Source organism: Heliangelus exortis, chromosome 2 (assembly GCF_036169615.1).
Source record: "Heliangelus exortis chromosome 2, bHelExo1.hap1, whole genome shotgun sequence".
Lineage (NCBI taxonomy): Eukaryota > Metazoa > Chordata > Aves > Apodiformes > Trochilidae > Heliangelus > Heliangelus exortis.
Window position 1 is genome coordinate 139,073,555 of NC_092423.1, and position 14,927 is coordinate 139,088,481.

Sequence of the window (14,927 nt, forward strand, 5' to 3'; positions counted from 1 at the left end):
GGAGGCTGCCTCCACAAGGGAAAGAGCCAAGCTGCTTGTTGATTCTCCAGTGCCTCATTTCCCATGCAGCTTTTGCACTGCTGAAAAGGGCCAGTGGAAATGATTAAATTTAGCTTCTATGGCTTTGTGTTTGCCTTGTACAAGCACCAGTGCCCACAGAAAGCATGAGGTGAAGCAGAGGGAGAGCACTACTCAATGAAGAAATGCAAACAAAATGCAGAAATCAAGAATGGACTTTGCCCACAATTGCTCCCTTTTTGAATCATTGCAAGTGAAATGTATTTAGAGCAAAGAACACTGTAAAGCATACGTCAGCAATGCAGTCTTTAACTTTGGGGTGGCATGAAACAAAATGATGAACCAGCTCCATCCCAGGGCTTCCATGGACCTCTGTTGCTGCTCTGAACCAGAATGCACAGCAATGCTTGCAGCTGGACTTCACCTGGAGGCTCTGGACAGCTACTGGAATAAAATTGCAGGACTGACAGCAGTTGCAGTTGCAGTATTATTTGTACCATCTCCTTCAACTCAGAACATGTCATTATTAGAGATTATTTTTAGGGCCTTCTTCCATGTTAGTCCCTTAAGACAGGCTTATTATGCTTTTTCCTATTTGGCTTTTATTTAGGAAAACTGAAGATGGCTAGGAGAATTTCTGCCAACACTGAACTTTATTTTCACCCAAAGACACAAATCAACTAGGTGGTAAACACAATTTCATTCCCTTTTTCTGTATTTTCTTCCTTCTGCCAAATCAGTATTTTAAGGTAATGAACATCAGCTCAGCACTGAGCCTGTAAAGAAACACACATGGGAGAGGAATTAGTCAAAATGCTAATAGTTCAACGTTACTGCAGTAGAAACATATAAGGCTATTTGAAGATTTCATTTTACAGTATTTGAAGTGCAACAAGTCATTTAACAACCAAAAATGTTAGAAAACACCATCTGACAGACTGAAGACCAACACCAGCAATGTTTCAAAGCAACACCAAGCCCAGAGGGAGCAATTTAACATCATTCTAGAGGGGGCTTTCTGGCAAAAAAAGAAAAATAAGGCAGTGCACAGAGTGGCTTGGTATTTTAAATTCTTAAAAACAATAGTTGACAATATTGTTATGAAAACAAATAGAAGATGGAAGGGGCTGGGAAGAGGAGGCTGAGAGACGGGGAGCCATCCACAGGGCCAGCTGGTCTCTTGTGAAAATACCAATTGAATTGCAGCATTTCAGAATCACTGGTAACACTGTAAACAGAAAAGGTAAAAAGGTGACTGCATGCATAATTTGGGGCTTTTCATAACTCCCTTGTTAGCTGATGGATTCTTGAATAAACATTTTTCCCCCCCCCCTTATTTTCACTGAACCAAATAAAACTATCTGGCCAAACACAAAGCTGTACTGACTACTAGGGCTCATTTCCAGGCCTGTGCATAGATCACTACTTCAGCCAGGGATGTAATTTTTCAGGAGTGACATAAGCTACAGCTCAGGAAAGATTCTGCCCCCTTAAACATCTGTTTCTCAGGCGGGGTCTGTGGGCACAATGCCGGGAAGAGCGGATCTCCATCCGCCCCGGTTGGAGCTGGAGTAGATGGGTGTGATAAGTCAGGCTGATGCAAGCCAGCAGCAGCACCGCCTCAGCAGGGAGGTTCTGTGAGACACGAGTCAGAGCTCAGCAGAAAACGCTCACCTCAGACCCTTCTTCTCTGAGGACAAGGCACACGTTAGAAGTCACGCACACAGAGTGATGCACAACTGACAGGGGCTTCGGCGAAGTGGTGGTTCCTGCTCTCCCCAGCTCCTCCCACCCCAAATATTTTAAATGCAGTTATAAAGAGCATCTGCCTTCATGAGGAAAATCATGTGAATGTGTCCCTCGTCTGCTGACACAGCAGAACAGTTCAGCAACAAGCAGCTGTACTGACTCACACATGAAGCTGACCTCACGCCGGCCGTTCGGCCAAGCCAGTTCTCCAGATTTGATGTGCCTCAGGAATCAGTGAAACTCAGTTTTGTGTAACAGGAAAATCAGACACTTGGGAAGATCTGGTTTGTGAACATTTTCATACGTATGTGGTTCCTGGTTTCCACATCGCCTCTTAAAACCACACGCACTCAGTAAGGAAACATTTATTCCACTATTTCTGTTTTCAGATTTTTGGTACAAAGTTTATTTTCAGAAGTTCCCATGTGATCCTTTCTTCTACCAGCATCTTTTCGGATTTTTCTATCTCTGATTTATTTTCTTTATCTGATGAAGCAAAAGCAATAATTGCTACAGAAAGCAATAATGGCAATATTACAAATACTTTACAGCAGCATCTATTAATCTCTTTGCCTCAAAAAAATAACAAAAATAAATCCAAAGACAAGATCCATAATGCCACGAAGGCTTAGGTTTGTAATATCCAGAAGTATGCTGTGTTCCCATATACGAGTTGTACAAGTCCAGCACAACTTTCCAAGTTTGTGCAGAGCCTGATAAATAAGACACAGAAATATCAGTTACATTATACTGTTTCTAAGAACTTTTACTCTGTAAAATGTTTGGTCACTCAAAGCTATAAGCTTAATCACATATCAAAGAACACAGGCAATAAAGCCCATCTTACTAGAACATATAGTATTAGGCCAAACAAAATATAAGAGGACAAAATCTAGTGGTCACTGAAGCATCTTCAAAAAAGGTCTAAACCAGAATGTTTCCATGTATCAGAATAAAAATGTACTGTATTAAAATTTTAATTTTTTTTTACACGCTGTCTTTTAATCAGTCTTCTATTTACAGTGCAGAACTTCTGCCAACTGCAGTAGTTTAACTTTGGCACAACACTAAGTTCAAATCCTTTTGAGTATTCAAGTCCTGTGTGTGTCCAAAAATGTTCTTGGTTTCACGAAAGATTAGGCCCATTCACAGTTAACCAGTTATCTTGAACATTTTCAAGAATTGCTTCCCCTTCACCACACTGGGCAGCTACAAAGGAAAGACACTGTAAGCTATTGCATCATTCGAAAGAAACTCTTCATTCCAAACAGTGAGAGGATTCTTGCTGCCTTTAACACCACATACACCAGACAAATCACACGGACAGCTACGTACTGGACACCTTCTAAAAACCTTGCTGGTTGTTAGTGAATCGTCTTCCTCATACTGCAAATACATAACAATGCATTAACTTAATTTCATTTCACATGTCAAACAGGACATTTAAATATATTGCAATATATTATAGAAAATTGCAAAGCGCCATCATTTCTGTAAACGAGATCGACACCTGTGAACTCTCCTGTGCACATGAAGAGCAGTACCTAGTGCCACATTTTCTATACAATATAAAGCCTTCCCAGTAGGGCAACTCATTTTAGTGCATTTCTGTACAGACTGTAAGCATACATGCAGATAGCCAGCTATGCAAAATTGGAAACACTTTTGTAAGCTGGAACTGGAGGCAGGGCAAACATTTTGAAATCCTAAGGGAGCTCTCATGGTTGATGGTTTCATACCCCAAATGAAGACTTGGATCTTCTCTCATTCTAGCAGATTCTTTACAGAACGTTTCATGATAGGTATCTAGTATTGGATAAGCATAAGGAAATACTTTCATCAACCGAGACACAAATATTATGTGTCTTAACACATTCTAAGATATGCATGGTCCGATGTTCCTATAGTCACCTTATCTCTAGAACACTTGAGAAACCCCAAATCATCATTATGCCACAGCACTATAACAAAGAATCAGTTACTTTATCCACCATTGTTGTGCTACCTGCTCTAGAAGAAAAGAAAAAAAGCAAAAAAAAGGAAAACCAAACCAAAACAAACAAAAGGCCTCATGCTTCCCAGCAATTGTCAAGCGGGAAGCAGAGGTTAAGTACCATTGCTAACCACAACACTGAGACCAGTGCTGAAACCCAGCATGCTCCCAGGTGAGGGTCCATCTCACCTTATTTCAGATGTTTGTAGTGTCCCTGTCTGCCTGCAAGCCTCGTGTAGCAGTCAGTGGAGTTTAGGGTGCAGTTCATCTGACCAACTCCAGGCATGCAGGATGAGCTGTCTCACATTCATTAGGTATACTGACTGGCTACAGTGTCCTGCTTAAAAGCAGACATCAACAAGCAATCAGACAAATCTCACCTTAATTCAGGAAAAGTGCTACAGGATCCTCAGTTACCACTCTACATTTTAAAATGCTGTGTAAGTCTTTTTTGCAATTACTATCCACCGAAAAAGTGCAGATGCCCTCTATTGCAGAAGGAGAAAAACCCCCAAAAGCTCAGACCATTAAACTTGAAAATATGGGTTGTAACCCCCATGTGCTTCAAAATCTCCCTTTTTAGAAGTGGGAAAATAACACAGAAATTTGAGCAAACGAGCATGTGTAAGTAGCTACTGAGGGGATTTTTCACGTTCTGTTACGACTTCTTTTCCTAAAGAATTTTAATACATCACCAAACATCAAGTAACTTGACTCAGTAAGTTTCAAGCATACTACTTGGTATCTCTACTTATCCTAGGATATCACAAGCTGGATGAAGAATACAGGTGTAACCCAGCACCATTTATTGCAGAGAACTGAGCCCTCATTAGCCCTTCTCTAATATACACGATCATCCCAGGCATTACAAACAACCCTTAACAGTTCTCCTGCTCTCTGGTCATTGATACTGTCTCTTCATTACTATTGAATGTAGGCAAAATTCTTTTCCAAGAAAAAATAAATTAAATCAAAGCAATTAGCTATATTTCATGTGCACTCAGCTTAGGTCAGGGATATTTAATATTACAGAAGCTTAAAGATTATCTTCTCTCCTTGGGAGATATGAATATAGACAGATACAAGACTAAGGTGGAGGATGCAATCGATACCATCATATTTACAGAAGCAAATACTGATATCCAGCCTGAATACACAGTACTCCATTAAGTGCAAAAGGGAAAACACAGCCCACCTTAAAACACAGCAGCCAGAGACAAGCTGTCAGAGTTACTGCTGAGCTCTCACTTCAGAAGCAAAGAGTGGAGGAAGAGCGTCTGCATCTTTGGGCTTTCTGGCCTATGGGGACCACATAAGGCCATGAATCACTTTGTGTGGGCTCCAGAAATGCTTTCTCTGCTCTGCAGAGGGAAAGGGAGTGCATTTGCCTGCCTTGAGTTCCTTGGTGAGCAGGAAGAAAAGACTTTTGGCTAAAGTCTACAAATCATGCATTAGGAAAATTATTTCATGTCATGTGTGGACACTCCAAGAGTTGCCTTCCCAATAATCAAAGTTACAGCCAGACACCATATTGCATATATTGTAATGAAAAAAAACCAACTAATTTTTCAAATGGTACTGAGCAAGGTTAAAAAAGGGAATGGCTTCATTCATTCTAATAGTGGATTAGAGATAATCCACTAAATTCTAGTAATGAGGTACTAGATATCTTTCTTCTCCTTGGCTTTCAAAACAAAGCAGATATTTCTATGTGCTAAAAATGAGTGATTGTAATACTTGTTCTGTCAAAAGAGCAACAATAAAACTTGTTTTGCTTATCAGTTTTTAGGTAAGTGAATTCTGCAGGGCAGGCAAAAGTCAAGAGCCTTCAAGCTTTTGTATTTTCCCTTCCTTCTACTTCTTACAAGCCAGCACTCTGTTCGTTCATTCAAACCTCCAGGGAGGAATAAGTCTTACTTTCTTTTTACAACAGTAACCTTGGGGTCATTGAGAGGTTGATACTGGGAAGACAGCACTGTTTAAGATGGAACTGTGCTTTTTCACTGTACTTAGAAGCAAAAGCAAAACATGCCATGAAGCAGCACGATACAGTCATGGTGGATGCCTCACCCGGTGGTGACACTGCTTGCTTTCTTTTAGTCCTTCTCCCTCTCCATTTTGGCAAAGGATTATCTTTATTCTCTCTTCAGATGAATTCCATGGACAGCAGTAACTAGCATCATCAGATCAGGTACTGGCAGAAACAGCAGATGAAGAGAAAAGCTCTACCTTAGCTCTAAAGGACCTGGTGCTCACATCCAATACTCAGAACAAATCAGCTACTTTGAGGTAAGATCTGAGCAAGATCAAAGAGTTTCTTTATCTCACTGTCAGTGACAGCCACTGAAGCCTGGCTCATAACTAGCTCAAACCTAAGAGGTGAAGCTCCACAGAAGCACAGAAAACATCCCACTGGCTCATCTCCACACAATTCTTCACTGAGCAGGGAAATGAACAAAATCCCACGTGGACACTCAGCCAGGGAAGATGGACTTTCATGCCTCTTCCCTCTCCACTGTGAATATAGCTCAGTGCAAGTGGCTTCCAAAACCCCCTGCAGGCAAGTGAGAGCTACAAGAGGGAGCCAGGCTGCAGTGACACTGCTGATGAGCAGAGCAATGCTCAAGATTCATCACAAATCAAGACACTTGCTTATGTGCTTAAGTTTAGGAAGTTTCCTGCGTGTAACTGGTAGAAAGAGAAGGCACCGGATCCTCTCCACCCACTTGGAGATTTCTTTCTCTCAGTGACTCTGTGATGTGTCTTGGGCACCAAGGTAAGGAGCAGAGCAGCCCAAGGTTGGCTGAGATAAATCTGGGCTAAACCACTGTTACCAGCAGCTTTGAGTTCCCACCAATCATGACCATAATTCACAGATAAAACAGATCAGAATGCTGACAGCTCTTTCTAATGCTTCTCCTGTCAATCCTGATGCGGGAGGCCTTGGAAGGAGTTTCCCTCTCTCCCAGTAAGCAGTGCAAATATACACATGAAATAAACTGGTAAATCAATGGACTTTGTTCAAACAGAAATAAGAGACATAATATAAGCAATAATGAATGCATAAAACTGCTCTCCTCAGGCTAAGCCCACCCAGATTTTTTCTTATCCTTGGCACAGCTGAAAGGCTTACAATAAGCATGTAGCCCAAAGGAAATGTGGGCACTCTGCATCTCTCATTAGCTGACCCACAGCACATGGTTTAATTTCAATTTTATATTCTGCAAAGAGATGCTGTACCTCAATTGGATGTAAATACTATTACAGCCACTGGAATACATGGAATTGCAACATTTACAGCAATGGAAAATCTGGCCCAGTATATAACTCCCACCATCTCTGACCATTTCACTGAAAGAAGACGTCCAATCCAACTATATTAAGTCTGATAAACAATGTATTTCCTCTTCCTGTGTTTTTCAGGCCAGATGTGCTAAGGCCTACCATTGTAGCTGAGAGTTATTTGTATATATACTGCCAAAACGGAAAATTTCCCACATTAATCATATAATTACCTTGGATCCTTATTTTTTGCCATCTTTTTAAAAAGATTTGAGTTAGTGCTAACCTAAATCAGTCTCTGCTAACAAAAATCAGAGATGTTTATTACGACAGGTTGCTTGAGTATTTTTGGGTTTTCAATTGTAAAAAATTTAATCCTGGGTCAGCCTTAAGGATTCAGGCAACTCCAGATTTTCCTTGCTAGAGGCATGTTCCCAAGGATTTTACAGATTTCATATTTTTGGAAACTTAAAAATAGCATCTCTTTCTCTACTAGCTTTGTCCTTTCCCACTCAGCAAGCACTGATTTTTGACCCTGTATTCCCAGGGGAGCTTCAAGCTAACATGAGTGAATATTGTATCTGGTGGCATCTACAACAGCCTCATCCATATCATTACCAGCCAAACACCTCCCTAACACTCAGCACTAAGAAGACCATTAGGCCCTGATCTCTCTTACAGCACCTTACACCCAGAGCCATAAGCACTCCAATGAAGTGTGCTGACAACACAGTTTTGCTTATCCCCCATCCCCAGGTTAAACTGAGTGACTGCTGCTGGTCCTCTCTAGCATCACTGGCCACCTTGTGCCTCACTCACTGGAGTCAGGAAACAGTTTCATCACCAAAGTCATGACACACACCAAAAGCTATTGCCTTTTTCTTTCCAGCAATCTCAGACAGTTAGAAGAGCTCACTCCAGTAAATGGCTTTCACACAGAACATGCTCCTGCAGCTCAGGCAGCCTGTTCAATCTGGGAGCAGAAGAGCAGCTACCAGTGTCCAGGAAGGAAGCTGAGCTACCAGTATTTTTAATTTTTTTGTGTGTCAGATGTTACTCACTTTCTTGCTTTGATCTGCACAATCAGGTATGAAAAACAGATCTAACATGGCCTCCTCTGCTTCAGAAAATCATGTCTCAATGACTTTCTTTGGTGTTCTGACAGTTATCACAGGGAAGAAGAAAATGTAATTCCAGATTAGGTTCTTGGAAACATTAGGGCACATTTTCTCTACACTAACATGTCCCTCACTGGTCACCAGATGCAGAAGCCTACAGAGAAGGTGCTGACAGATGTGCAAAAGGAGATTGCTAGTATCCTCTCCATTAGTGCCAATGTAAAAGCAGACAATGCTGGCAACAGCAGCACCAATTCATTATCATTCTTTGACATCTAAATATAAAGTAGCTCATCCCTAAAAAATGTAGTTTGACAGTAGCAAGAACACAAATTACTCTTCCTCAGAGAAGTACCAATTCTCCAAATGCCAGACATTTGCCTAAACTAACTTCCATTAGGTTGGCCCATTTATAAAGTTGATCATTTGAACTCTACTATGCTTCAGTGTCTTAAATAGCTACTTTTTTTCTTCTTCACTGTTTTAAAGATGTAGAAGCTTCTTAGACTACATTATTTCAGAAGTCCAGTTTAGGTAGCTCAAACCACCTCAAAAAGTAAGTGCATTCACCCAGCAGCCCAAAGCACAATCAGCACAGGGCTGAGCTCAACCCATTCAGATGAATTTAACTTAAACTTGCACACACATCATCCAACTGGGCTGTCGCTGAAGAACAATTAAACACTACCATGTTTATCATTCCTAAGCATCTAAAAGCCATATAACTTCATTTTGTTTGAGAATTAAACATCATGTCATTGCCACAACATGAAAACCTTTCTTATTAGCACCCCAAGAGGCTTTTCAATTCTGCAACTGTGTATTCTTACAAGCCCTTAAGCAACTCTGAACAACTTTTAGGCAGTGTCTGCCTCACGTTTACCGTAAAATTCAGTGTAAGATTTCAAAAAATTATTCTTTTTAGGTAGAAATATACATACTTTTCTTACCATTTCCAACAAAGGGAAGAATGCACAAGCTAAAAATTAACATCACTATTAACTGCATCAAGTTTGTCAGGCATTTAAATTAAATTGATGTAGGATACACTGATTAAATGCAAAAAGCATCTTCTAGCATTAGACTCATTCAGTTAACTCAGTTATCAACACGGAACATGTCAGAACAAGTTCTGTAAACCCAAAACATTCTGAAGCTATGCAAAAGGTGCCAATATCACCTCATTTGTTTAAACCAAGCAATCCTCACCCCTAGGCTCATTGATTCCTTTGTCATACTTTTCCCCTTCTCTTTTGTTCTGAACTCTTTCCTTAAGAAATAGACCCAGGCCACGAAACCTTTCAGGTGAAGCGATGTTTGCAAACAGACATCTTAGGTTTTTGTACTTTCTTCCTTCATGAGCAGGGAATGTTCTCCTACATCAATGAAAAAATATGTGTCTGTGGTTTTCTTTTGGAATTAAACATAAGGCAATTAAATATTGAGAAGCAGTCATGAGAATTACAAACATGAACCTTCCTGTTGGTAATGTGGAAGAGGAGGAGCTGAACTGGATCTCATTCATAAACTCACGTCCTAGGCTAGGCCTGAGGGTGTTCATCTCTTCTAGCAAGGAAGCAAATAGTTGTTTCCTGCATAGGTAGCATCTTGCCCATGTTTTTTAGGCAGAAGGAGGATGCTAAGCAGGTGCTTGCTAAACTGAAGGCCATGAAAAATCATTTGGCTCTTCACCATAACATCCAACTTAATTAACAGGCTTTTGGCCTCCAAGTCACAAACTGCATGTCAATCTGATTTTGAAAGTTTACGCTTAACATGTCGGGGAGGTTCCCAAGTATCACTATCATCTGTTTCTTCCTCATCTTCCTGATCTTCAAGCATTTCATCTTCCTCCTCATTCTCATCAAACAGCTCTATTCCAAGTTCTAATCTTCTTTGCCTTTCTGCAAACCACTCTCTGACCTGCTCATATCCCATGTGTGATTTGGCTACCAGTTCATCAAGGTCTTGCTCATTAAGGAATTTGTGCTTCATGTAGTAGTCCTTCAGGATTGCTGTTCCAGTTTTGAATTTTATGACAGACACACCTCTGTCCCAGCAATTTAATCTCTTGCTTCCTCGAGGCCTGCCCCGAGGCCTCCCTCTCCCTCTCCCTTTTGGTCTTCCTCTCCCTCTTTTTCTTGAGAAGCCTTGGCCATTCAGACTGTTTGTATTGGCACTCTGATAATAATAATACCATTTCAATCCACCATTTTTCCAAGCATAGCGAGTATCTCCAAACCAGCTCACAATTTCTGATCTTGGGAGCCCAGTTTCTTCTGCCAGCTTGTTGTATTCTTGTGGAGATGGCCACTGAGTACGAACAAAGGAACTTTTAAGCATATGCAACTGCTCTGGTGATTTTTTCCCTATTTTGCTTGAAGTGGAACACCCTGATTTTGTTCCTGCTGCTCCATCTCCCACAGATGTTTCTCCAGCCTCCTCTTTTGAGCTGCCAGCATTGCTCTCATTCAAGTCGGCTCCCTCTTCCTTTAAGACATTTGATTTCCTTCTTTCTGTAAACCAGGCGTCAATCTCTCTCCTGGTCAGTTTGGTTTGGGCTCTCAACCTATTCATCTCTTCATCAGTAAGGACAGGGTTATTAAGAAAACTTGCTTGGAGGACTTGCAGCTGTTCAGCAGTCTTCTCTTTGAATTTCTGTGGGGTGAAATCAGGAAAAGCACTCCACGATGACTTGCTCTGCGGAGCGACTCCCGTCGGGGACTCATTCATTTCATCACTTGAATCAATAACAATGGTGGCACATGAATCACTGTTGAGATGAATCCCATGATTATTCTTTGAGTTTCTCTGATTGTAGCGTGTATCGCTGAACCACTTTTTGATCTCTCCTTTAGTCAGCCCTGTTATTTTCATAAGCCTAACAATTTCTGAATCTTGAGGAAACTGATTTTTAAGGTAGCTGACTTTCAACTCTGCCAGTTGTTCCTTAGTTTTTTTGGCTCGGATGCCAAAGGAGTCAGGATTCATCAGTGCAGACTCATTTTTGATGGGCTGAGGGGCCGGGGTGGCAGCTGCTTGTTTGGATTCTGCAAGAGGCTGAGCCGTGTGGATCTGACTCTTCTGTAACTGCGTTTGGTTTGGGACCCCAGCTACAGTCAAAGCGATTGGGGCTGTGACTGGCAGCGTGTTTGCACCAGCAACTTGAGTGAGAACAAGTCCAGGCTGACCAACTATTTGGCACGTCTGTAAAATGGAAGGTAAACCATTGCTGGCAGCGGAAATGTGCGCTGGAATGACGGTAATTGTCTGTGGCACAGTGTGCACGGTGCCATTAAATTGTTTCCTCCTCGCTTCCTCCACCTCCTCTGGTGTCCAGCTCACCCCGTGTTTCAGACGCTGGGCTGAAAACCAGATTTTAATCTGTTCCTCTGTGTACTTAGCTTGAGTGGAAAGAACAGTGATTTCTGACATGGTTGGGTATGGGAATTTGTTGTAGGTGTTGAGCAGAAGAGGATTGTTATCCAAAGCAGTATTGTAGGCTGGAATGCTGTTGACAGGTATTAGGACTTTTGGAATCAGGTTTGAGTTCTGTGGAGCTGTAACAGCTGTTATAACCTGTGCCACCCCAGGCTGAAGCACTGGTGCTGGAGTCACCACTGCACCGGCCACATCTGCTGCACTGCAAACAACTGAGTGGCTCCCTTTGGACTCAGGAACTGCCGGAGGTTGGTTTTCCACTGCTTCTTCAGAGTTTGGCTCATTCTCTGTTCCCTTTTCCTCACCAGGAATGTCATCGACGACATTGTGGAAAACAGCAATACGTTTAGTCTCAGCTTTATTTTTCATCATTTTCATAATAGGAGTTTTGCTAATTGAGATCCCTGATGAGGGGACCTCAGAAGACTCAGCCTGTTCAGCATTTTCTTCTCTAACAAAACTCCCATCAAAAGTGAGGTCGTTCACTGTTTGTTCGAAGATTGTCTGATTATTACGTTTCACCATGGTCAATTTAAAATTCTCCTCTCCAGGGTGGTACTTCAGATTATGTTCTGAGAGAGCATCATATCTTTTGGTAAGGAAATTACATTCTACACAAACGTAGGAGGAATTTAGTACTACGTTGGGATGTTCCGAATCCACATGAAAAGTAAACAGATTGAGATCTGGTGTTTGAAAAGTACAGTATTTACACTCATAACCACCTTCTACTTTATTTGCATTTTTCTGATTGTCTGAATCCACACACTCATGAACATCCTCATCACTTGTTACACTCTCTGCTGTGGGGTTATCTGCTGGTGTCAGTACAGGTGGTCCTTCCTCCAAGTCAGATACCATTTCCAGATCTGGATCCTGCTCATTGGCCAAGACCATGCATGGTGTTGTTGATTTTCGTTTGCTTGCCATGCCTGTTACGTGTAAATGATACCAATTGGTCAGACACAGACTTAGCTTCAGGCTCTTCTTGATTAATAATAGTAATGGCTTTTGGTACTTCAAGTCAGTTCTTGTAATGTCTCAACATTTATCCCATTAGCAGCTTTTCTTTTGTAGTGCAATCAGATTAAAAAGAGACAGTTGAGGATGAGATGCTGAGCCACACTCTTCTAAAGTCCACATCCACCACCTGTAGCAAAGAAGAGACAGTGGAATTAGTTCAGCTGAAAGAGGAACTTCCAGCCCAATACCTCCTGTAGCTTAAGGTAAGTCAGGCCTTTGGGGTTCATGCTGACACTCTTCACCCCCTGAAACCAGCAGACCCATTCCAAGGACACATACCTGAAGCTAAGTTAAGAAAGGCTGAAAATTGTTTTAGCTCAGGTCCAGGCAGTGAAAGACATAAAAAATACTGTAAAACAGGTAACTTTCTGACTGTTTCCTTTTCTTCAGAAGCCTTTTTCTTGGCACAATGCTGAGCTCAGTTCTCACACATCATTTTTGCAGTCTTGCTTTTGGAGTGCTTTGCCTCCATGATGACTTCTCCTGACTGCCCTGTGAGCTCAACTCCTTCCTATCACAAACTCAACCCCAGTACAACATCTCCACTGCTGACTCTGCCATGTCTTTGGTGTCAGAGGTTGTGAAGGGTCCCAAAAAAGGCAGCCCAGGGTGTTTTCCTGTTGCATTCTGCATGCGAGCATGAGCACGTGCAGGGCCTTTCTCCCAGGTCTGAACATAGGCAAAACAATGCCTTTTTAAGGCACTTTGGCAGACAAAAGATGACTGGCCTTTCTTCCTAGCTCCCCAGATGTCATTATCCAATTGAAGACAATCCCAAACCAATAAAAGTTGATTGCTAGCACATGGCAATTAACTAAAATCTCTTTTCATGCCACTATGCATTAACAGGAACATGACTGATTGTGGGAACCATACCAAAGAGAAAAGGCATTAAAGACTGATACAGCAAGCAGAAGCCAAACAAAATTATGTTTTTCTTCTTCAGATACTGATTTCTCATACCAAAAAGCCCACAGGTATATTAGGTATATTCATTTTAGACAGTGGAACATCATATACTTCACAAAGTGGGAGCATGCTCATATCCAAGGGAACACACTGTAGCTGTTTCAGCAGGTTTAGAAATGGAACAGCATGGAACATGTTACAAACAGCAGGCCAGCTCTGTTCATGACCATGTCTTACAGGAACACAAGGAGTGTAAAAGGAAGAAAGTAATTTACAAGAGGTGGGGAGGGGAAAAAGAACACTCTTTTTCAATGTAAAATAAGATTATTCCTTCTTTTTTGATTATGGAAGGGCAGAAGTTGTGGATAGGAAGGAAGATAAAGAATTCTTAGCTTCACATTTTTCTGAAGGCAAAAGACAAAAGTGTTCATCCATAGCTTCTACTCAGTGCTGCTCCATAAGCTGTTTTTGAAACTATGTGCTTCAACCTCACTTGTTCATAAAAACGCTTTGCAGATGTTTTTAACAGTGACATTGTGCACTACTTCTGTGCATACATCCAAAGCACATAGCCTGATATGATAGGGTTTTGATTCCAAGGACATGGCTACATGGCATTAAGTACACTAAAAATGCTCAACAAGTTTCAGGTAATCATTCCAGGATGGCAATTATTTAATAGTATTGGAGAAGAAAGATACCTTTCTTCCACAAGTTAATGTCAAGAGTCTGTAAAACTGCACAGAAGCATAAAAGATCATAGAATGGCTTAGGTTGGAAGAGAACCTAGAGATCATCTACTCCAACCTCCCTGTGTATACAAAGTACGTATCACAGGCCATCTCATTTACCTCTGCAGCAGAAGAACCATGAAGCCAAGGTAAATGGATCCATTTGTCTGTGTGTCCTGATGGATGAGAGGTAGAGCATTACCAACTGTGCTGCTTCTTTGTGGGACGGAGGGCTCTTGACAAAAGAAAGGCATCTGCCAAGACTCAGTGTTGAGCAATGCTCTTGGGGAAGAGCTGGGTGGCATTACCTAATCTTTCTGCGATCTTGAGTAAAATTTCAGAAATGCCAGAAATGCCCACTTTCAAAAGCTACTGAGCAGCTAGTTTTGCTGACTGCAGCTGCAGTTTCAGAAGTGGATGCAGTATCCTGCAGTGCCTCATCCCTAGGGCAGCACTCAGGGATCTATATGCAGGGCAGCCTTAGGGAGCTTCAGTGCTTACGGAGGGTCCCGTTCTGGGATAGCACAGAGCAAAAGGGAAAGAACATTTGACCTGACATGCAGCATTGAAGCCTGCTGGAGATAAAGAATAAAATGGGAAACCCTTCCAGCAAATCAGTAAGTGTTTTTTTCCAGTCCCCTCATTTATACAATAGTACTCATG

General features: G+C 41.6%; 2 protein-coding genes across 7 annotated transcripts in view; both read right to left on the minus strand.

Annotated features, from left to right (window-relative positions):
- Positions 1 to 652: 652 nt before the first annotated feature.
- Positions 653 to 14,927, minus strand: part of ZHX1 (zinc fingers and homeoboxes 1) — a 30,335-nt gene continuing 16,060 nt past the window's right edge. For 3 of the 6 annotated variants that reach the window (XM_071738314.1, XM_071738316.1, XM_071738315.1), the window contains exon 3: positions 2,118 to 12,751. In XM_071738314.1, the coding sequence (XP_071594415.1) occupies positions 9,907 to 12,531 (2,625 nt within the window). In that variant the 5' untranslated portion in view covers positions 12,532 to 12,751 and the 3' untranslated portion in view covers positions 2,118 to 9,906. Of the gene's footprint in view, positions 795 to 2,117; positions 12,752 to 14,927 lie in introns of those variants that run through there. The other 3 variants (XR_011724633.1, XR_011724632.1, XR_011724631.1) reach the window with 3 other exon arrangements.
- The window catches only part of ANXA13 (annexin A13), a 194,937-nt gene continuing 182,127 nt past the window's right edge, over positions 2,118 to 14,927 (minus strand). Inside the window, exon 11 of the mRNA XM_071738322.1 lies at positions 2,118 to 6,884. Within this exon, the coding sequence (XP_071594423.1) occupies positions 6,844 to 6,884 (41 nt within the window). The 3' untranslated portion in view covers positions 2,118 to 6,843. The remainder of the gene's footprint in view (positions 6,885 to 14,927) is intronic.